General features: G+C 34.3%; 2 protein-coding genes across 2 annotated transcripts in view; one reads left to right on the top strand and one right to left on the bottom strand.

Annotated features, from left to right (window-relative positions):
* The window catches only part of LOC149787667 (allatostatin-A receptor-like), a 66,832-nt gene extending 61,870 nt beyond the window's left edge, over window positions 1–4,962 (top strand). The window contains exon 3 of the mRNA XM_089973866.1: window positions 55–4,962. Coding sequence (XP_089829992.1) covers window positions 98–1,513 — 1,416 coding nt within the window. The 5' untranslated portion in view covers window positions 55–97 and the 3' untranslated portion in view covers window positions 1,514–4,962. The remainder of the gene's footprint in view (window positions 1–54) is intronic.
* Window positions 1–24,905, bottom strand: part of LOC149787666 (ER membrane protein complex subunit 10-like) — a 165,637-nt gene that overhangs the window by 88,636 nt on the left and 52,096 nt on the right. The window lies entirely within an intron of this gene.

Here is a 24,905-nt window from a genome sequence, read left to right as displayed (position 1 = left end):
TATGGCGGAAATTTTTAAAAATTATTAACTTCCTGCCTACATTTTCTTTTCCAGAAAATTTTCTAAAGCAAAAGGATTGCACCAATTCGGTCACAGCATGAATGATATAGATGGACCAGATATTCCTGAGGGTGGAAATTGGACAAAATTTTACGGCAGTGGGAATGATAACTATATTCCACAGGATAAACTACAAGTCATTGTTTTCGTTATTGCTGTAATTCTCCTTCCGCTGATTTCTTTTTTTGGATCAGTAGGAAACCTGTTGAGTTTAATTGTCCTATTTCATCACAGAATGAGGAATGCAACAAATTTTATATTAGCTGCACTTGCAATATCAGACATGTTGTTTCTAATACACAGTCTGATATTTTGTGGGATTAATATTCAAACTAAACTAGATCCTGAAGAGGCAAGAATGGTTCAAGCCAAGATCTATCCCCTTGTGGGTGCATATGGAAGTGTCGTCACAGCTCGAATCACTTCTTGGTTAACAGCGCTTATTTCTTTAGAAAGGTTCATAGCAGTATACATTCCAATGCATGTTAAACACATATGTAGCAAAAAATATATATGTATTGCCATTGTTATGATCTATTCTGTGACATTAATCATGTTCATACCATTTGCTTTAAAGTATACGACTGTGGAATTAGTACAGAAAAATAAAACCATCACAAAAATGGTGCTGACAAACTTCGGAAAAAACAAAATCTTTTACAAGGTTTATGGCCATGTGATGAATGCCCTGTTCAGATTTGTACCGATTATACTGGTTTTTGTGCTGAATTCCCTTATTATTCGTGCAATTCACAAGTCATGGGCAACCCGCAGAAAAATGAGCAGGAGTGAAAGTGATGGAAATCATAGATCAAATGATAGAAGGACTAGAAACCATTACAGTTCCCACGAGCAGCATCGAATCAATAAGATGCTCTTGACTGTGTCCTTCATTTTCCTCATCTGTATTCTTCCAGGTGCTTTGAATAGCATTGCTACTCACATCTGGTCAGATTATTCACGACTAGGCCGTGCAAAGAATTTGTACAAATGCATATCGTCTGTGACCTATCTCCTGGAAACGTTCAATTCGTCCATCAACTTCATCATCTATATGGCACTGAGTAAAAAATTTTCATACACATACAGGGAAATATTCTGCTGCTCAAAACGGGTAATTCAATTTATAACCAGCTTTAACAGTTCTGGAAAAATTGAGCGATTCCACACAATGCCTAAAAATAGAGACTCTTGTCCCTTGATGAATGAGGAAAGTGATTCGCGAGCAAAAGAGATTGGAATTCCTAGTCAAAGTCAGCTTGAGGATAACCAGAAAGAAAGAACTAATACATATATAGTCCGGAAACCAATTGCTTCAAAATCTTTCTCATCAAATGGATTTGTTGGTGATGGTAACAGTGTTTCACCAGAGACTCTGAATCTCAAACTTTTGGACACTTCCGACAAACTAAATGGTACTCCCCCAGTGAACCACACTACAAAATCAGTGTAAAATGTAAACATGTGTTCAAAAGGCAGGAGTATCAGTAATGGGTATTAAAATTACAGATTATATATACATTTTTTGTCACACATCACCAAATATAAATATATTTGAGATCTCCTATGACCAATGTCCAGTTGCTCAAAGTATGTGCTAATCAAAAAACTTGACATACTGGACATGTCTGTCAAATACAAGTATTTAAGAGAGAGAGACAGAAAGAAAAACAAGGGTTCATGAAGTTCAACTTAAAGTTGCTGGACATTTTTTCACAATAATTAAATAACAGTGTCCATATAGTTGTGAAATTTAATATAGAACATTAAAATGAGATAAAACAAAATAAAACATTAAAAAGAGATATGACAAAATAGAAATTTTGCTATACCTAATTATTTAATGAACAGGAAAATTTGTCATTTTCAGTTCCAGATTTGCTGCTGCTGCTTAGCATTAGCATTATCCTTCCATGATTTGCTTATTTCCCCTCAAACTAATTACTGATTTTAAAACAGGTGTCTTTTAGAAAACTAAACAAAAGAATTTCACCCAACAACAGTATTTTATTCCACTCTAATGCTTTCTAAAAACTATTCATTAATTTACAGCAAGTTGATCTACTATCTCAAAATATGTTAAACTGGCATTTACAGTAAAGTCGGATGGTGAGGTTATATTTTATCAGGTTCACAAATAAGTCTTAGAGGATGATAGTAAGAATTAGTTGTTGTCTCTAGTATCTTTTCTAATCAATCTGGCCTACCATTTGCATATTTTGTTGTAAATCTATCACCTAATGACTCTATGACTCAAACCACCAGGTATGAGGGACTGATGATTTGTCTATAGTACAGTTCTTAGGGCATTCATTCAGTTACAGGTTTTGTTGTTTATAAGTAAAGGAGAAAAGCTGTCACACCTCTTTTGCCGTACTCTTTTTTTGCCATAGCATGTTTAAGCAATCAGAAAAACATAATGATCCATAATTATTAGTCAGCAACATATCTATTGATTGTCTGACAATGAAACAATATGTCTACTAGACCTAGTCACCTTTTAATTAACCCATTCTATCAGTAACATAAACTGCATGCTCTTCATTGAAGACAAGTCCTCTATCCTCCTACATAATCTCCAAATATGCCACAATAACAAAAGGTTACAGCACAATCAGTTTTGTTTATTGTGCCACATTTATTATATTCATTCTCTTTGTTAACTTGTGCAAAAAATAAAGCTAAATTAAAGTAATGGAAATTTGTCCAAAAAGTGATTGATCCTAGCTAAAGATTTCATTTTAAAACAAAATAATTTTAGATATTTTCCATTGTTTCTGAATGTTGACTAAATACAAAAAAGTGAGGTTGCAGCATTAATCTGAGCAAAATTAATGTTCAATATTCATTTTGTGCGGGGGTGGGTCAGTCCCAACTTTAAAACAAGAGGTCCTTGAAGAGACTGGTACTCAAATACCAAAAAGTATTTCCAGGAATTCATCCAAAATGAATCCATTTATTCATTTAAACCGCTGAATACTGACTTAGTAAGCAATAATACATTATTTATTTTTTTACAATAGTCACCACATTAGCCATATTGCTGAGATCAGCATGATTTTTATTTAAGACCATCTAGACATTATGATAAGTCTTCATGAAATCCCATGTCAATATAACCATCCACTTAGAAGCAGCAATAACAAGATTTTCAAGATGGATCCAATGGTGGCCATATTGGATGTCAGAGCAGCAATATTTTCATTTAGGGCTAACTAGACATTATAAGAAATCTCTAGGTGAAACCTCATGTTGATATGACCATCCATCCAGCAAAGTTGTGATAAGAAGATTTTCAAGATGGACAATGCAGTGGCCATATTGGAGATCAGATCAGCACCATTTTCATTTCAAATTAACTTGACATAAAATTAATTCTTTGGTGAAAAGCCCATGTCAATAATGACTTTCCATTCAGGAGGAGTAGCAATTTGATTTTAATATGGCTGCCCGCATCCCACCCCCCACAACCATACTGAATATCAGCTTGGCACAATTTTCACCTAAAACCAATAAGAAATCATCAGACATCTGACCATCCATTCGGAAGGTGAGGCAATAGCACAATTAAAAAATGTCCACTCTTATAGTCACATTGGATGTCCAAGTGGCACAATTTTCATTTAGACCCAATTAAGCCTTGGGATAAATGTGTAAGTTTCATGACAATTCCCCATGTAGTTTTGGAGAAGTTACCTTGACAAACTTGTGCTAATGGATAGACATATGACAGACAATGGACGATGACAACAGGTCATCCCATGAGCTCTTCTGGCTCTTGACCAGTACAGCTTATAAAAAGAATCCATTTTTGTGGATTCAGCTTATGAAACAGCTAGAAACTGCAATCCATGACAGACAGTTTCGGGGTCAAGATCTGACTGGGAAATACCTAATGACTCATCATAGGTCTCTTAAGATTTTTCAAAAGGCCTGCAAATAAAGATGACAAGAGCACAAGTGCACTCACAAAATGACTGAATCATAGTGAAGAGTCCAATAGCGTAGGTTATCAATTAACCTTTAAGCTATAAATAAATCTGATGTAATTTATCCACAAGTCCTCATGTGTACCACAATGTTGCTTTCAGAAAAAAAAAAAAAAAAACTGGAGTGCACATAATGTGATGTATATGCTGAAGTATACCTTATACACTTTGTACGATGTTGATCAAATCAATGTATACAAAATTAACACTCAAAGATTTAGTAGTTAAAGCAAATAAAGTCTTGTTTTCCTTACTTTAAAAGTCCTCTAATTTGGGGAGATTATTGATTTATCAGCTATGAAGATAACTGTTTTATTGTTGGGTCTAATAAAAACAGTAAATAAATGACCCCATTAAATAGTAAACTCCATAATACACACCCAAGGGCATTCCTTCAGTTACCAGTTTTATAAATAAAGGAGAAAAGCTTTCACACCTCTTTTGCTGTGTTCTTTTTTTGCTATAGCACGTTTAAACAACTGGGAAAACATAATGACCCGTAATGATTAGTCAGCAACATATCTATTGATTGTATGACAGTGAAATAATGTGTCTAATAGACCTAGTCACCTTTGAATTAATCCATTCTATCTGTAACACAAACTGTTGTTCATTGAAGACAAGTCCTCTATCCTCTCACATAATCTCCAAATATGCCAAAATAACAAAAGGTTGCAGCGCAATCAGTTTTGTTTATTGTGCCGCATTTATTGTACTTGTTCTCTTTGTTAACTTGTGCATAAGATAAAGCTAACTTAATGGGACTTTGTCCAAAAAGCGATTGATCCAAGCTAAAAATTTCATTTTAAAACAAATTAATGTGATATATTTTCCAATGTTTCTGAATGTTCACTAAATACAAACAAAGTGAGGTTGCAGCATTAACTTGAGCTAAAATAAAGCATCAAATAAGTACTTTTGTTCAATTTTCACTTTGTGGGGTGTGTGATGGGAGACCAAAGGTCCTTGAAGAAACTGGTGCTCCACTGACCAAGAAGTGTTTCCGGGAATTCATTGAAGATAAAACCAGTTCTTCATTTAAACTGCTGAGTATTGACTTCTTAAGCGATAATAAATTATTTTTTTATACAACAGTCAACATATTAGCCATATTGCTGAGATCAGCATGATTTTCATTTAAGACAAATTAGATACTATGATAAGTCTTCATGAAATCCCATGTCAATATAACCATCCATTTAGCAGCAGTAGCAATAACAAGATTTTCAAGATGGACCCTATGGTGGTCATATTGGGTGTCAGATCAGCACCATTTTTTTTTTTTAGAGCTAACTAGACATCATAAGAAATCTTTTGGTAAAACCCCCATGTTGATATGACCATAAACCAGCAGAAGCTGTGGTAAGATTTTTAAAAAATGGCCAATGTAGTGGCCATATTGGAGATTAAATTGGCCCCATTTTCATTTAGGGTCAACTGGACATCAAAATAAGTCTTCTAGTTAAAAAACCTATGTCAATCATTACTTTCCATTCAAGAGGTGTAGCGATATTAAGATTTTCAAGATGACTGCCATGGTAGCTATATTAGAGATTAGTCAGCACCATTTTAATAAGATTTTCCATTCTTCTGGCGTAGCAGTTTGATTTTCAATATGGCTGCAACAGTGCCATGCTAGATATCAGCCTTGCACAATTTTCACTTAGGACCAAGAAGACATTACATGAAGTCTTTTAATGAAAATCTCATACTGATATGGCCATCCATTCAGAGGTGTGGCAATAGCACAAGTTAAAAAATGTCCACAAGATTTTCACAACTGCTACCATGGTGACCATATAAAATTTCAGATCAGCACCATTTTCATTTAGGACAAACTAGACATCATAAGAAGTCTTATGGTTGAAATTCTTGGTCAATTAAGATCATCCTTCCATGACAAGTTTTTCAAGATGGATATCAAGGTAGCAATATCTGAAATCTGATCAGCACCAGTTTCATTTAAGACCATCCAGATATCATATGAAGTCTTCGGGTGAAATACCATGTTGGTATGACCACCTATTCATGGGGGAAGTAACAATAATTAAATTTTCAAGATGACTGCCATGGTGGCCATATTGGATGCCAGATTGTCACCTTTAAAATTATAATCAAGTAGTCATTATAGGAAGAGTTTTAGTTACAATGCCATGTTGATAATGAGCATCCATTCAGTAGACATAGTTTTAAGATTTTCAAGATGGCTGCCCTGTTGGCCATATTGGCAGTCATATCTGTACCTTTCTCATTTCGAACCAACCAGTTTTGGTGAAAGCCCAATGTCAATATATCTTTCTGTTCACAAGTAGAAATAACTCACACCATGCCATATTGGATGTCACATTAGCACAGTTTCATTTTGAAACAACTAGACATCATAAGAAGTCTTTTAGTAAAACTCCAAGCTGATGTGATCATCTCTCCAAGTGGCAGCATTTACATTAGGATTCCTTGATGTTGGGATGAACCTGTATATAGATTCTTGGCATTCATCCAAGTGATTTTCGAAAAGGAGAGATAGCACACATGGGCTAACAACAGAGATAGCACACATGGGCTAACAACAGAGATAGCACACATGGGTTAACAACAGAGATAGCACACATGGGCTAACAACAGAGATAGCACACATGGGCTAACAAAAGAGATAGCACACATGGGCAAACAACAGAGATAACATACATGGGCTAACAACAGATGTGGGGACCACAAACAACAGGGCATCCTATAAGGTCTTCTGGATTTATGACCAGAAGAGCTAAAATAAAAGTGTTACCTGGTATTTTGACATCTGATTGAGGTCCGATTAATGCCAATAACAATGAAATGGGATGGCTTGTCACAAAGAGCCATCTAATTAGGAGATAAGTGACTTGTGAAGTCCATTGCAGTCAACATCTATCAATTTAATCAACATTAATATTGTCCTTTACCAAGAGATGAGTAACCCCATTACAATCAATTTTTTTCTACAAATAAAACAACAAAGTAACAAGCAGCAGTAATTTGGCAATTTCACAGGAATTTTTTTTGTAATCCACCTGCTGCTGTCTTCAATGACTGCCAGGGAAGTTGGTCAACAAATATGATAGCATCTTTATGACTGGTGAATCAAATTCTGGCTCCTAATAAATTAGAGTTGTCTGACTGATTCCATAGCTAACACACCATATATACTCCTGTATAAGTTGAGTTAAACAGCAAACAACACAGACCCTGATCTGCCATTGCATAACATACTGGCAGATCAGGGTCTAGGTTGTATGTTTTTCTAATTAATACTAACAAAAGTACATAGACCCAGATATGTCAACACAGTATGAGGCTGCAGGTGTGGGTCTGCATAGTTTGCAGTTTGACTCAACTTACAAATTAGTATATATGGTAATAAATGTTTACATCTATATCATGACAAAATAAATACAAAGTATGTCAACTTTTACACAAGACAGAGAACATGCACTTTTTCTTGTGATAAATCAATTGAGCATCTGCTTAGGGTGTTGTGTTGCTTAGAGACACGTACGATAATTACAACTCAAAGGATATGAGACAGTGCAACATAAAAGTCAGCACCATGAAACATATGATTACCCAGAATGATTAAATGCTTCTCATGAAACAAAATCAATGAAATTACAGGTGGCTATAGACCAAAATGGCAAAAAAAGCTTTCAAATGAGACTGTTAACTAAAAGATTAGACAATTACTTAATTGCCTGTGGATATTAGACCATTTAAGCTTGAATGTTAAGTGCACATGAAAACCAATTTACCCTGTAAGTCACAAGAATGCACTGGTGCATAATAAATTACCACGAACTGTGTGTGTGTGTTGTATGTGTGGGTGGGTGGGTGTGTGGGTGTGCATGTGTGTGATTAGGATTTTTAACATAGCTTTAACAATTTTTCAGTGATATCACTATGATGTCTGCAGTACGCAGTTTACAGTGATGTCCAGCACTGGGGCATCATACCGCAGACATGTAGCATTATGTCCCACCCAGTCACATTAGCCTGACACCAGGCCGACCAGTCCAAACACTAACCTCTTAATGCTGAACGCTTAGCGAGGCAGCTGTTTGTACCATTTTTATAAATCTTTATAGACTTTACCTCCCGCTTCCAAGGCAGACGTTCTAACCACTAGGCCACCGCAGCGGTCCAGCATGAACTGAAGCCTTCATGTTACAAAACAGCATTGTTTAACATTCAAGCAAAAACCCGGCAAAGAATTTAATGATTAAAATATCTTTTCATTTTTTAAATAAAAAAACACAGTAACATACAGCTGATTTAAATACATTAAATAAACTGAATTAGTAAGAATTTTTTATAAAAAAATTAACCAAAATCACAGTCTGAATTATATGTTGTTTCATTCTTTAATACAAGTAATATTCAAGGTTTAAGTTGGGATTTTTACTCTAAAAGGATGGGTGACAAAGGATGAGTAACTTTCTCTAGAAATTGGTGAGCACTTCTCTCATGTAAATATACATCTGCCTCTCCCACATCCCATCCTTACCATAATAATGGAAGAGTCCTGGGTGACCAATTGGCCGAGTACTTTACACTGACATCTAACATCTGTCTTGAGGTCGACTAACATGGGCATCTGAGAAAGCTTGTCAGTATCTTCCCATGGGTCAGAGGTTCTTGCCTGGGTTTTTCCTCCACAAGATATACTAGTCACCATGTACAGTCAATCATGTGCTGAAAATGGTGTCAAAACCACAAAAACAACTACCACCATGATAGAAAGGAGTCTAAAGATAAAAACAGTGTTGTTCGGATTATCATTCATAATCAATCAATAGTTGATTGTGCAAGCCAATGAGATAATCAACTGTAAAACTCAATAAGCGATTGTGTGGAAAGGGAGACAACTTTTCAGTTGCATGCAAGAAAACAAAGGTTAGTATGTTCTGTGTGTGTTTTGCATTTTTAATGTAGCTTTAAACAAATTTCAGTCATTGCTATTATGTCTACAGTGTGGCAGTTTATAGTGATGTCCAGCACTGGGGCATCATGCCACAGACATGTAGCATCATGTCCCACCCAGTCACATTATCCTGACACCAGGCTGACCAGTCCAAACACTAACCTTGTAATGCTAAGCACCTAGCGAGACAGCAGTTAGTACCACTTTTGTAAGTCTTTGGTATGATTTGGCCTGGGTTTAAGCCCGAGACCTCCCACATATAATAACAATAATAATAATAATAATAATAATAATAATAATAATAATGAGGACTTTGTATAGCGCCTAATCTCTAGAAGCTCTAAGCACTTTACAACATTAGACAACACCTATAACATAAAAAACATATATTATTATTACAAAAACAAACACCATGAAATTAGAAAAAACATTTTTAAAAAATTTAAAAAAAACATGCTGAGAACATTTCAGGTAGGAAATATTATTAGGTCTTTAAGTTTGTTCTTGCAGTCGAAATAAGTGAGTTTTGAGAGCCTTCAAAATAAGTGAGTTATGAGGTGGATGTTCTAACCACTAGGCTACCGGTGCAGTCAATGAAGATTAGTAAAATGCTATGTAAATGGTAAGCTATAGAGGACTTCCAATCCACTATAGTCGATCTTATTCATACCACAATTATACAAATATAAAACCAGACCATACTCTGTAGGTGCAAAGTTTCAATAATCAGAAACACATAGTCATGACTGCATGATTTTGCTGTTACAATGTTGAGTTAAAAAATTTAAAGAAATTTTGATGATTTGTTTCAGTTTAAATGTAAATTTTTTTTGCAGTATTTGTATATAATAACAAACACGAAAACCATGTCTTTCTATACTTTAAATGATAGATGACTCATCACATATAAATGAAAAGAATTTGATGGATCGCAACAGTTTTTCAGTTACATAAAAATAATCAGCCATAAAAAGTTGCTGTCATTTAACAAAGTTGAAGGACAAAAATAATACAACACAATATAATTTTTTTAATATTTCTCTCAGGTTCTCATATACATGTCATTAATTTAAAAGATTACTCCTGTACATTTATTAACATTTTGAACTTTTGAGCAAAGATATAACTGCATAACCAACAAAATTAAAATTTGCTCTTAGTGACCAATTATAAATCAATTATCAGTTGGTGAAGTGGAACCAATTATTGATTAAGTAATTCAGACCGATTCCAATCTCTAGACAAAAAGTTCCTTTATCTTCTCCGAAAATAGTGCAAGTAAACTGATTTGTCAATCTACTGATGGCCATACTAAGTTTCATGCCAATCAACTGAAAATTTTCAAAATTCTGTCATATTACATCCTGCTGCAAGTCACAAAGGGCAATAACTCTTACAAAAATAGCAGAAGTATAATTTGTTTTAATATATGCATCTTTATATAATGACTGTAATATGTACCATCCTTCACACAGAAAAAAACCCTCCAAAACAAGTTTCATTCACAATATTATGTTGAATATTGCAGTCAGACAAAAAGGGCAATAACCCAAGGGTTGTAATGATCATGTCAGTTTGTTGGTTCAACTGCTTTTTTAACACATCAATGGATTCATCATGGGGCTACAGAGGCAATTGATCTGGGTTGGTTTAGGCAGGTATTAAGCCAACAACCCTTGGATTATAAGTCCAATACTCTACCAACCAGGTTACAACAGCTCCCAACAAAAATCGAAGAGTACATAGTGATATGTGGACAAGCACTTCTTCAGATGATGACATTAACATAGACAAAGTTTTATGGCAATCCATTGAAAACTGTGAGACTTGATGCACACACAGTACTCTATATAATACAATCCATTGAAAACTGTGAGACTTGATGCACACACAATATTCTGTATAATACAATCCACTGAAAACTGTAAGACTTGATGCACACACAATACTCTATAATACAATCCACTGAAAACTGTGAGACTTGATGCACACACAATACTCTGTATAATACAATCCACTGAAAACTGAGACTTGATGCACACACAATACTCTGTATAGTACAATCCATTGAAAACTGAGACTTGATGTACACACAGTACTCTATAATACAATCCACTGAAAACTGAGACTTGATGCACACACAATACTCTGTATAATACAATCCATTGAAAACTGAGACTTGATGCACACACAATACTCTGTATAATACAATCCAGTGAAAACTGAAACTTGATGCACACACAATACTCTGTATAATACAATTCACTGAAAACTGTGAGACTTGATGCACACAAAATACTCTGTATAATACAACATTCAGTTCATACTAACAAAGGGCAACAGCTCTAACAATAACAATTTCTGCAAAATGCTAATATCTCACATGCCAACCATGGCATAATCCATAACTTCATCCAATCACTAGAGCAAGAAAAAGTAGGTGACTGTGACCTTAACAAAAAATCAATGAGTTGATTAATATATCATTATAAATACATCCTTCAAACTGTACAAACAGCAGTATTCAATGAATGAGTTAAATGCAAAAACTGAACATGATCAATGAAGTGTGAACAGTTAGTCACTGTCACCTACATTTTTTGGTGGTGAGAGCTACACGATAAATTACACACACATCAAGTTTCCTAACTGTGCATTCAACAGTGACAGATGAAATCAGCTAAATGCAAAAACAATGTACTGGTATTTGTTGATATATGAAAAGTATGTCACCATGACAGATATTTGCCCATGAACGAGTAGTACCTCCAAAATGAATATAGCCATAAGGATTCATACATGTACAAAGGTGTCATAGAAATGGAGCAAAATGCAAAAACTGAGGAACCAGGTGGCTGAGTTATCCAAAGCATTTGCCTTTACTGATCACTGCCATCTCACCTCCCTCCACATGGGTTCCATTATTGGCAAGTCTTAGGCTCTGCCAATGTGAGTATGTGAAAAACTTGCCAGTAACTCCCATGGGTTGGTGGTTCTTACCGGGGTTTTCCTGGGTTCTTCCTACACCAATTATACTAACCACAGTGTATAGCCTATATTGAGTTGTGAAATGGTGTTAAACTCCAAAACATGACCGCTCCAGTGGCCTAGTGGTTAGAGCGTCCGCCTTGGATGCGGGAGGTCATGAGTTTGAACCTCGGCCAAGTCGTACCAAACACTTATAAAAATGGTACTAGGCACTCAGCATTAAGGCTTAGTGTTAGGACTGGTAGGCCTGGTGTCAGGATAATGAGACTGGGTGGGACATGATGCTACATGTCTGAGGCATGATGCCCCAGTGCTAGACATCACTATAAGCTGTCACAATGCAGACATCGTAGCGATAAGACTGATTTTTTTTTAAGCTTCATTAAAAATCAAATCCACAAACACACACATACAAATTAAAAACAAGACAAAACCTCAGTGTAATCACCAGAGCATGCAATGTGGCATACTATTTGCCCATCTTCAGTAGTACCTTCCAAGATGAATAAGTATATTAAGTTTCAAAAGTGTACATACAACAGTGTCAAATAAACTAAATGCAAAAACTTAACACTGATGTCATTGACATCAACAACAACACCATAAAAACAGTGATTCCTCTTTCTCAACCATGGTTCACAGATGAGACAGAAGTATTTCAACTATGATTCACAGGTGAGACAAATCGTGCAATCACTGTGATTTGACGATGTGCTTATATCTATATATGATGGGTATAATACATACCAAGTGATCCATCAAAAATGAAAAGCTAGTTCCATACATGTTGTGTGATGGGGGACAATTTTCAATAACCTTTCAGCTATCTATGGATGAATTCCAGATAATGGAATAGGAGGATGTTTTCTTGAATAAATTTTCTTTAAACTAACAACTTTAGGACTAGTTGCATTCAAAAGATTCTGTTGCACACTGCATTCAGCTGAAAGACAAAAGGGCAATAACTCTAACAAAACTTTAGGAAGCACAGTAATTTTTGGTACATTTGTATATGCATGGCCATAAAGCGAATCAAGTTTTACAGCGGTCCATCAGAAATTGCAAGACTACCTATGTACACAGACTATTGTGATAAATCAAAGGATGGATAAATGAACAGATGAACAAGTGGGCTCTTATATCTAAGCCAATTTTATAGTGGCATGGATGCAATAAAAATGGCAAGAACCAGTAGTCACACAATCATCTTTTGTCCAATAAAATGAGTGATGTTCAAATTTTGTCATGGGCATTTAAAGTTATATGAACATCTTTCCAGATTCTGTTTATGTGCCATCATGCTCTCTGTAGTATTCATACCCCATCCTGTCTGTACATTGCAACTTAATTTAAAAATAAAAGACATCAAGGATAAATAAAAATGCATGAAACTTCGTCATTTCATTCATCAATTCATAATTTCTAACTTGAGTCACCATGGGGACCCAAACACTGTATACTTGTCAACTTTTCAAATTAAATAGGAGTTTCTTTAGTAACAGGGTTGCCATATTTGCATTGGCAAGTCTCAGTTTTCAGGCAACCGATGTGACTCAGTTCACCATCTTTTTTTTTTTTTTCTTTATTTTTTTTTTTTTTTTTTTTATTAAACCCGTAATAAGTTGACCAATGGGTCGGGGAACCATCCCAGGGTCACCTTACAATCAAACATTTCTGGTTATCAGACAATCTAGGGATAATAAATATAATCTACAGAGAAAGTAAAAAAGAAAAACACACACACACACACACGCATATACACATGCATATGGCACACAATCTAGGTGACATGGCTTTTGTGATATTACAGTATTTTGTTCCTGTTTACCCTCAAGTCAGAGACAAGTTGAATGTTCATTGTTGAAGTCCATTTCTGAAGAAACTGGTCCTCTTTTTTATTTACCTTAGCAGTGTATTTTTCAATGTTCTTATACATTGCAACTATATGCTTAAAAGCAAAAAATAGAAGGATTTTTCATATTGAATCTGCAAGTATAAATATAATATTTTGCCAAAATAAGCAGAAAATTACCCAAACTGTCCAGTTGTTCACTTCCTAAAAATGTTTCTTTTTTGGACAGATGTACAATATTTGGGCAAAAAGGTGCAAAAACTTCAATAAAACGGTACCAAAATTGTGAAGTAATACTGCAGTCATAAAAGAGATGCTCAATACTTTCAGTTTCACTCTTACAGAAAGTACATTTGTTGTCATCAAATATGTTAATTCTTTTAAGAAAATCATTAGTAGCGATTATTCTATGGATTAATTTAAAGTTAAAAGAGATCAACTTGGTATCCTTGGTACAGCATTTTGCCCGGTTATATATATCAGACCACTCCTCACTGCTTATATTTTTATTAAATACTTGCATCCAAGTTTCTTGCTTCGCAGTGTGTTGCCTTTTAGCTTCCTGTAAAAGATCTTTGTAAACAAACTTGAGTGAATCTTGTTTTCGCAAGTTCGTTATTTTATCTTCCTACTTATCAAAATTATTATGTACAGTTCACCATCTTTGATAATCTCAGTAATATCATAAATTCTGTCTGGTTTGATACGCCAAGAAGTTGATAGTATTAGAAACGCCCAAACGACAATCAGGTTAGAAATTATAAATTGATGAATGAAATGAGTTTTGTGCATTTTTTATATCCTTGATGCTTTTTGTTTTTAAATTTGGTAGCATGGTACAAGCAAACAAGAGGGTGTGTGAATATTCATGCAAGGATTCCAAACACATTAGGAACAGGGTGTGTTCAGGAAAATTCCTATATAATGGATTCAAAGGAATGAAAATAAAATAATGTGGGTGATGACAATGATCCAAATGAGAGGACTGGGATGAAAATTCAATACATGTATGTGGGTGATGACAATTATAAAAGGAATGGAATGAAAATACAAGGATGTGGGTGATGACAATGATGAGAACTGGAATGAAAATACAATGTGGGTAATGACAATTATGAGAGGACTGAAATGAAAATACAAAGATGTGGGTGATGACAATTATGAGAGGACTTGAATGAAAATACAAGGATGTGGGTGATGACAATCAAGACAGGGTTGGAATTCCTAATTCATCACTTGCATGCAGAAAGCACTTTGATACCAACATTCAAGTCATATAATTATGTTCTCAGACACTGAATGGATTATCTTGGCTGTTGCTGGTTGTCATTTAACAGGGCTTTTAACACATTACTGGTTATATCATGTCAAAAAAATATGGGAACAAAGTACCCTTGCCAATGATACACCATGGCAGACAACCTGGTCTGGCCAGGAGGTAGGTAATTATCTTGGTATTGTATCTATTTGAATGCATTATCTGAAAAATGAAAATATATTTTTAATGTACTTATAGAAACCATACAAAGCCATTTATACCACATGAATAACTATATAACATGAATCAAACTTTGAAACAGACATGTGCCATTGACTAATTTACTGATATGTAAATGTCTATGCTCACACTGTGTTATTAAACTTTATACATTAGCACAAAAATTATGTAATGAAATGGGTCAACAATGCTTGAAGCTGAGCACATGTATTTGATGAATAAATATGGTAGCCATTCTTTATTCCACTATCAGGCAATAATATATGGACCAAAATAAATTGGCCACTTTTTCTACCAGCACCTCTGCTTCAGTAAAACATTATTCCAGACAAAAAATTATCCAAGAGTCCCTTACGTTGCAACTTGATTCCATAACTTGTAGCTGAAATAAATTCCAATCTATCTTAAGAAGACTTACCAAAGACACAAATTATACAAAGGGAGCCATCTTGTGTAGACTCAACAGAGACAAATTACTCAAAGGGAGCCATCTTAAGTAGAGTCAACAGAGATAAATTACTCAAACAGAGCCATCTTATGCAGACTCAACAAAGGTACAAATTACTCTAAGAGAGCCATATTAAGGAGACTCACCAAAGAGACAAATTACTCAGAATCATCTTAAGTAGACTCAACAAAGAGACAAATTACTCAAAGGAGCCATATTAAGTACACTCAACAAAGAGACAAAGTACTCAAAGGGAGTCATCTTAAGTAGACTCAACTGAGAAACAAATTACTCAAAGAAAGCCATCTTAAGCAGACTCAGCAATGAGACAAATAACTCAAAAATGAGCCATCTAAAGCAGACTCAACAAAAGAGACAAATTACTCAAAGGGAGTCATGGTAGCTAGGTTGATAGAGCATGGGACTCCTAATCAAGAGATCATGGATTCATTAACCACCCAAGCTGTCCTTGGGAATGGCACTTCACTTCCATTTTCTCTGCATGATATATCCACTACTGTGTTGAAAATGCCACAAAAATCAACCAACCAACCACTCAATCATGTAACACCAGGAACATTTTCAAGAAATGAAACAAACCATTGAATATTTTGCAAAAGAAAATCTAATTCCTCTCAAAATTTAGAGATTTTTTCTCACTTTTTAATTTGCTGATTCTACAAGTCAGACTGATTTGTGATTTAGTCACTTCTATTTACCGATTCTATGAGCCAGGCCAATTTGTGATTTAATCACTTAAATAGTATTTTCTGTCTTAATTTTCCTCTTTCTCTTACTTTATAAATTTCAGCCAAATTATAAATATAAGAACTAGAAACAGATGGAGCTAAGTCTACAATTTAGTGTAAATGATAGTAATTTTAGCACCATTTTACTGAAATCACAGTTAATTGATTGCTATTCAAATAATCTGTTTCATAACTTTTTGACTGTTTTTCTGAAAAGTATATAAACTGGGTGAAAATAAATGACATGTGGTTGCAAAATCTCTTGCCAGAAAAACTACAAATGAGGTTCATAAGTTTTTGCACATTGTTTTTTTCCAAAGTTGTTGTTTGGGTTCAACACCATTTTATAGCACATGAAAGGCTTTACATTACACCCAGTATATCTGGTGGAGGAAGAACCGAGAAAAATTCCAGGAAGAACCACTGACCCATGGGAAGCAACTAGCAAGCTATATCATGTATCCATGCTAGCTGAGCCTAAGGCAGATGTGAGATATATGTGATCTGTAAAAAAAAACAAGCTCCTTAGGCCACTGGACCACAAATGGGTGCCTTTCTCCAAACTATTATAACATGACTGTAGGATAATCAAAGTAGATTATCGAACTTGTAGATGAATGTGCAAGTACATAAACTTTAATTCCCTGTAGTATATATACATTTTAATAACAGCATTTTCTGCCGAAATGGCAGATCCTCACTCCAAAAAGACTGTTCTGTACAGAACATCAGATTTCTAAAATACTGCATTTGATATCCACTCATGCTTTTGGTTAGTGTTGTATAACCAAATTATTTTTCTATATCACTGAATGTAGTGTAATACTGCTTTTATTATCTTGTCTGCAAAGCATTGGTGAGACATAGGCACTTTTTAATACTGCTTATTTTTCACAAATGTTATCTCATTAGTTTATTAAATTTTCAAAAATTTATTAGTTTCTTATTTCATCCTTTTTGATATTTTGTAACCAGAGCATTTCTTATTTAATTATTAAATGAAGTTCTATTTATTTCATTCCAACATTCTGTATTAATTTGATTACAATTTTCCTTTAAACATTTATTCATTTATCATCATGGATTCCTTTTCTGTAAACTGGAACAGCTAAATTATATTAGTTCATTATTCATCAGTTTTATTCATGTAATTTTTTTTTTTTTTACCGAATGGATGGTATTGTTTTACATCTGTTGGATAATGAAAAGGAAACTTACCCTATATACTCACTTATAAGATTAGTCCAACTGCAAACTTAACAGACCAGGATCTGCTGTTGCATAATGCACTGGTAGATTTGGGTCTGTGCAATTGGTTAGGAGTAATCAATAGAACAAACAGCACAGACCCTCATCTACAGGTGCATCATACTACAACAGATTTTGATCTTTCTTGTGTGCAGACTGACTTGTCTTATAAGTGAGTACATACTGTAATTTAATATTACGCATTTCAGTTTATTCTCTTAATTAACATGGTTCATAAATATATTCTGTGTACACATGCTTGTAAATCATAAAATCACAAACCAAAGTGATAATGATCTGCCATAACATCAAGGTCCTGCAGATCAGGGTCTACATTGTTTGATCTACTGATTACTCCTAAGAAACTGCACAGACTCAAATCTGCTGTCGCATTATGCAATGACAGAACTAGGTCTGTCCAGTTTGCAGCTGGACTCAACTAAGCAAGTATATTTGGTTTATTTCATTACAAAATTCAGGCACCTTTCATTAAAAAAAAATTAAATTTCAAGCATTATACATATAAACTTGAAAAGACCGTTAACTGTGGCATATCAAAAGTCCACACAATGTCATAATTAAGTACTTCATTCTCAAAAATGAACTGTACAATATTTTTTCTAAACTAGGACTAAATCAAAGGGTTTCTGGGTACTGTATAAAGAGACCAAGTGTCTTGAGAGACCAACTTTTGTTGGCGGAAGGGGTGGTCTCAGAATCTGGGTTTCACTGTACTGTATATTGGGTAGCTGTGCAGCCATCTCCTCTATATCAACCTTAAGAGTTAGAAATCTGATTTGCCAGAGTTTCTAACTCCTTGAATTTTTCATGTTTTAAGGAAAATTGTCCTCAATCAATATTTGATTCTTTTTACACTTTTCGCTCTTGCCACAAGACTTCAAAACACTATTCCTCATTGATTTTACTGACATTACAAGTCATTCACTATAAAAATGATGGGGAATTTTTAGCCATGGTAAACTAAATTGACATTTTCAGCACTGCTAAAAATTCTGGCAGTTTTGGACTAGTTCTATATATACATTATATTTGTTCATACATTCTAGCTAAAAGAATATCATACTGCATTCTAAAAGCATTCTTTTTTCTTGTTTTAACTGACTTTAGGGGTATTACGGCAAGAAACATTCTAGTTGAAAACTTTTATTTTTACTATAATATCAAAGTATGTTGGTGATAATGTTCAAATCATCAGTAATGACATAACATTATCTTAGCTACGATTGATTCAACTTCTCTAGACATGAACAGCACAGGGCTCATTGCTTGGTCTTACCCGTGCATACCATATATTATGTATTTGCTTAATAATAAAAAATGACTGTGAACAACAAATATCCTGATTTGCTGTAGCATAATGTGCCTGCAGACCAGGATCAATGCTGTTTGTTCTACTGATTACTCCTAACAAACCACACAGACACAGATCTGCTGGCACTTTATGCATCGGCAGATCTGGGTTAGTGCAGCTTGCAGTGGGACTTGACTTATAAGCAAGCACAGTCGGTACAATAAAGTGCTAATGGCAACCTTGTTTGAAAATTATACTTCCCATCACTGAGCACCTGACCTACTATTTTAATTAGCCTTAATGGCCAGTCAACACAGTCTCCATTCATCTGCACCAAGAGTCAATTACAATCCCAAGAGTACACTTATGAGCATCTAAGCAACTCAGATGATAGTATTCATGAACACATCCAGTAAGTGACCCAATATTGAATTAACATCCCTGGAAGATCAGGTTTCTACATTTTCTGTTGGATCTTTCATTATCTTTCTTGATATTTATGTCAGTAAACTAATGTTTTCAACTAAATGTGTTTGTTTCACAATTTCAGATATTCCTGAGCATTTACAAGCACTCTTCAAAGCCATTTTGCAAAAGACCTCACTTCCAAGTCCATTAACAACCAAAAGACCTCACTTCCAAGTCCATTAACAACCAAAAGACCTCACTTCCAAGTCCATTAACAACCAAAAGACCTCACTTCCAAGTCCATTAACAACCAAAAGACCTCACTTCCAAGTCCATTAACAACCAAAACACCACAGTTTCAAGATAGTGCCAACTTTGATTAATCTCACTTTCATTATTTTCCATACTGTTTGTATACTTGTATTAGGCCCTATACTGTTTGTATACTTTCATTCTGCCCGATTCTGTTTGAATAATTTTATTATGCCCCATACTGTTTATATATTTTTATTATGCCCCCCCCCCTACTGTTTATATACTTTCAGTATGCTCCATTCTGTTTATATACTTTTATTATGCCCCATACTATTTGTATACTTTTATTATGCCCCATACTATTTGTATACTTTTATTATGCCCCACACTATTTGTATACTTTTATTATGCCCCATACTATTTGTATACTTTTATTATGCCACCTGCTGTTTGTATAATTTCAGTATGTCCCATATTGTTTGTATACTTTCAGTATGCCCCATAATGTTTACATCATCTAATTATACAAATTATATCTAATTATACATCTTCTTGTCTTTATTCCACACAAGTGCAAGAAAAATTATATGTCAGACTTTTCTACAGTATCATATGATACCATCTTGATTTTAGGCTATCAGGATGAGGGGCCATACTGTAAATTCCTTGGTTTGGTATGCTGCTTAATAATTTGTTCTCTTTAGTTAATTAACCTATTTTTAAATATTAAAAGTCTGAAGGTTCCTCTCCTTCTCTTGTTTCTCTCCCACTGTGCTGGTTGGCCAGTCAACATGTTAGATTGATCCATATCACTCTGTCTCTCTATCTATCTGAACTAGGATGGTGAAATAAACTAATCGAACAACAGAGAAACAAAGGATGGACAATAACTTAAAGAACCCAGAACTTCATCTAATCATCCGGAACTCAAACATTTTTGAGCTAAAAACCTACCAAACAATATAAAGTTTGAAATTCCTAAAATGATCCAGAATTTGTGCTGAAATATGTTTTAAAAAATGGATGATTGTAAAGTTACAGGACTTGATATGATTGGACCAAGGTTACTAAAGGTAGATCCACCTACAATTGTAGAGAAAATAGCTTTCATTTGCAATGAAAGTATTAGGTCTAATAAATTTTCACAAACATGGAAAACTGCCCAGGTTACACCACTGCATATAGTAGGAGCAAAAGATGATGTAAATAACTACAGACCCATCTCTATCCTTCCTTGTCTCTCCAAATTACTAGAAAAACATGTACATGATTCTTTTCTCAACTATTTGAATACTTATGATCTTATTCATGATAATCAGTCTGGCTTTTGACAGAATCACTTCTGGGAATCTGCACTTGTACCTTTGACTGAAAAATGGCTGAAAGCATTAGATAAGAAGAAATGTTAGGCACTACTATGGTTGATTTTCATAAAGCTTTTGATCCTGTAGACCATGAAATTTTGCTTGAAAAACTAAAAATCTATCAATGCAGTGAAAACTCCCTAAACTGGTTTACTTCTTACTTAACTGATAGAGAGCAAATAGTACTTTTAAATGGTCAACTTTCTCAAAGTAAAATTTCATTGTGGAGTACCACAGGGCTCTATCTTTGGACCTCTGTTTTTCAATCAATTTATCAATGATTTACCTCTTAAGATTGGAACTTCACTTTCTTCCACTGACCTCTATGCAGATGATACTACACTGTCTGAGATGGGTAAAACCAAAACAGTACTTGAAAATAACTTGCAAGATGCTCTCAAAAGACTTCAAGTATGGTGCAAGGAAAACAGTATGATCATAACTAATGAAAAAATGAAAACCGTACTAGTTACAATGCATCAAAAATAAGCAAGACTAGATAGCGACATACTCCAGGTTCTATTTGACAATGTGAGCCTTAATATGACCTTTCATGATAAAATTCTTGGTGTATTCAGAGATAACAATCTTACTTGGTCTATTCACATTAAACATGTTTCAAAAAAGGTTAATTCTTATCTGTGGCTACTGAGGAAAATCAAAATGTACATTCCTCTTCAATATAGGGTCATCTTTTATAAAAATTATATTCAGCCATATTTGGACTATTGTAATGTAATGTGGGGTTAAATACCTCTAATTCAAACAACAACACTTTTAAGACTCCAAAAGAAGGCCTGCCATTTATTTCAGTGTATAGACAATTTCCAGGATGCAATGAATAATATAAAGATTTTAACAATGCGTGAAAGAATATTTTTTAGAAAGGCCAAATTGTTGTATAAATTATCCAGAAAATCCATTCCGGTCCATCTAAGCAATATCTTTCACCAAAGAGATGCTGATGGTACTCCAAATTTAAGGTCCATAAGAAGTGTGTGTGTGTCTGTGTGTGTGTGTGTGTTTTGGATTTTTAATGTAGCTTTAACAATTTTTCAGTCATATCGCTATGATGTCTGCAATGTGATAATTTACAGTGATGTCTAGCACTGGGGTATCATGCCGCAGACATGTAGCATGATGTCCCACCCAGTTACATTATCCTGGCACCAGGTCAACCAGTCCTAACACTAACCTTTTAATGCTGAGCGCCAAGCGAGGCAGCTGTTAGTACCATTTCTGTAAGTCTTTGGTATGACTTGGCCGGGGATCGAACCCACGACTCCCCCCCATCCAAGGTGGACACTCTAACCACATTGCCACCACAGCAGTTTCCATAAGAAGCAAAAATTACATTATACCAAGGCCAAAGAAGGAATTGTTTAAAAAAAAGTTTTCGATATACTGGTCCACTGGTATGGAACAACATTCCCAATGACATAAGGCAGGCTCCTATTATTTCTTCTTTTCATAATCAATGTCTCAAATGGATGAAATCTTTAGACAATTGAACAGTTCTAATACAATAAATACAGCCTGTTTTTCTGTAATTTTGCTTCCTTTTCACAGATGAGTTTTTCAATGCAGGATGATATTTTATATTTTATATAATATTGTTTATGTGTTCACAGATACCTGTGCATATGTTCCAAGCTTGAAACTTTGATTTTTAAAATCACTTAATTATCTAGTGTCATGCCAGATTCTTCACATCATGTTGTATATACTGTATATATTGTACATAACAGATAGAAAGCCTCAAGGTAGATTAGTTCTGTAACTGAGTTACCTTCTCTAAATAGTCTTCATTATTATTATTATCATTATTATCATTATTATTATTATTATTATTATTATAAAAAGAATTCCATCTCCCTCTCTTTCTCGCAAGTAACAATTGATAATGCATGAAAATCTAGTGTACTGGATTTTCATGTGCCACACAATGATGTCACTAGATCTATGATGGTAAATTTTACAAACCAACCAATGGAGACAGAAAGAGAGTGATGAAGGATTCACACAATAGTATGGTAAGTAGCAATGGTAAGTTAACCATAATAATGACATTCATCAACAGTAACTAATTTAAATATCTGAATTTATGCTTGTTGGTTCATCATTTCACTTAAATTATATTCCCCACTTGTTCCAATATAATCACTAGTGATTAAATTGCTGCATATCTGCTGTTCAAGATGCTAGCTGCGCAATCTTTGTTGTGCTGTTTCCTGTCTAAATCATACATGTGTCTTTTATTCATTTAATTAATATAAATTAAAAATGAAGCTAAAAAATGAAGCAAATTATCAATTTCCAAAGAAGATTATGAATAGGTACCACAGCTACAGAACAGCATCTTGTAGCTGTCACAGTGGAAAGAGACACAAGTTCATTCCCTTCATCTATTTACTGTTTCCTGTAGTCAATCTTAACTCCACTGGAAATGTAAGTATGTGTATATGTACATGATGCAAATAAAAAATATGCATGGTATGTATAAGGTATCTTTTTATACACGCCTGGGTGTAAAAAATTTTCACTGAAAGGAAAGGAAAGTTGACATGATTTGTTGTACATACAAGACCTTCAAATATTATACATGAAATCTAGGCCCTAGTGAGGAAGGAAGCAAACAAAGAACAGAACAAAGCTTACCTTTATTATCACACATAACATTTTTTTGGGAGACAGCTAATTTTCAAATTCCACCAGCTATGCTTAGTAAGTGTTTTGTTATATTTTGGGGCCTTATTTATAGTTAAGGCCTTTTAAATATTTTGAGGCCTCCTTTATCTAATCTCAAGGCCTTGGGTCTGCCAACTGATAAAAAATGTATTCTTTAAAATCAAAATAAAAGCATGAATAATGTTGTAGGATAAAAATGTATACTAAATTTTAACGAAAGGGAAAATATTTATTAGAATAAAATGTAAAAAAAGAAAAAAGGAAATAATTAGAGTATTATACAAAAACCAAGGTGACAGAAATACCCAGAACAGAAATTTACACATTTTCAATATATTTAATTCATGAAATACTATTACTTGCATAACAAGTCCTTTAATGTTTGTAATATAAATTTCATCAACAAACTGACTTGTCATATACCTGTAATTTGACAGTATGGCAATGGTGACTTGTCATATCATTGCAATCTGACAGTATGGTAATTGTGACTTGTCATATGGTAATCTGACAGTATGGCAATGGTAACTTTGTCATATCATTGCAATCTGTCTTATGTTACGTGTTTAGGCTCAAATAAACAGAAACAACAGGTTTTGAACAATACAATAATTTATTTCCCCTGAAAAATTCTGTAAAAATGAAAAAATATGAACTTATGGTTTTAAGAACCAAATCCAAAAATAATTCAAGAATAATCCACGAATAAAATTTTATAAGTCCTAATAATAAAATGTTCTAATGATTTCAAGTTCGAGTCCCGACAAAGAATCCAAGCTTGAAGATGATAATGTATGCTGTAACCTGTAGTGTTGAAGTCAACAGTTCCTTGTAGAAACAAGAAATATCACTCCAGTTTTGGAAATCTGAGTAAATTTGTATAAGAGCTGTCTTTGTTCAAGAATCTCATATGAGCACATGTATTTTCCAGGAAAAAAAGACTTAATCCTTTTGAATCCAAGTAATTTGATATAACTCCAAACGACACACAACACTTTCCAATGTAGTTGTTGTTGTTGTATTAATGATGGATGAAGAACCCAGAAAACCCCAGAAAGAACCACCGACCCTCGAGAAGCAACTGGCAAGCTTTCTCAC

This window comes from Sinohyriopsis cumingii, chromosome 11, assembly GCF_028554795.1.
Source record: "Sinohyriopsis cumingii isolate HCF-2022 chromosome 11, ASM2855479v2, whole genome shotgun sequence".
Classification (NCBI taxonomy): domain Eukaryota; kingdom Metazoa; phylum Mollusca; class Bivalvia; order Unionida; family Unionidae; genus Sinohyriopsis; species Sinohyriopsis cumingii.
The sequence above is the reverse complement of the archived record's forward strand: the minus strand, read 5'-3'. Positions and strand labels throughout refer to the sequence as shown.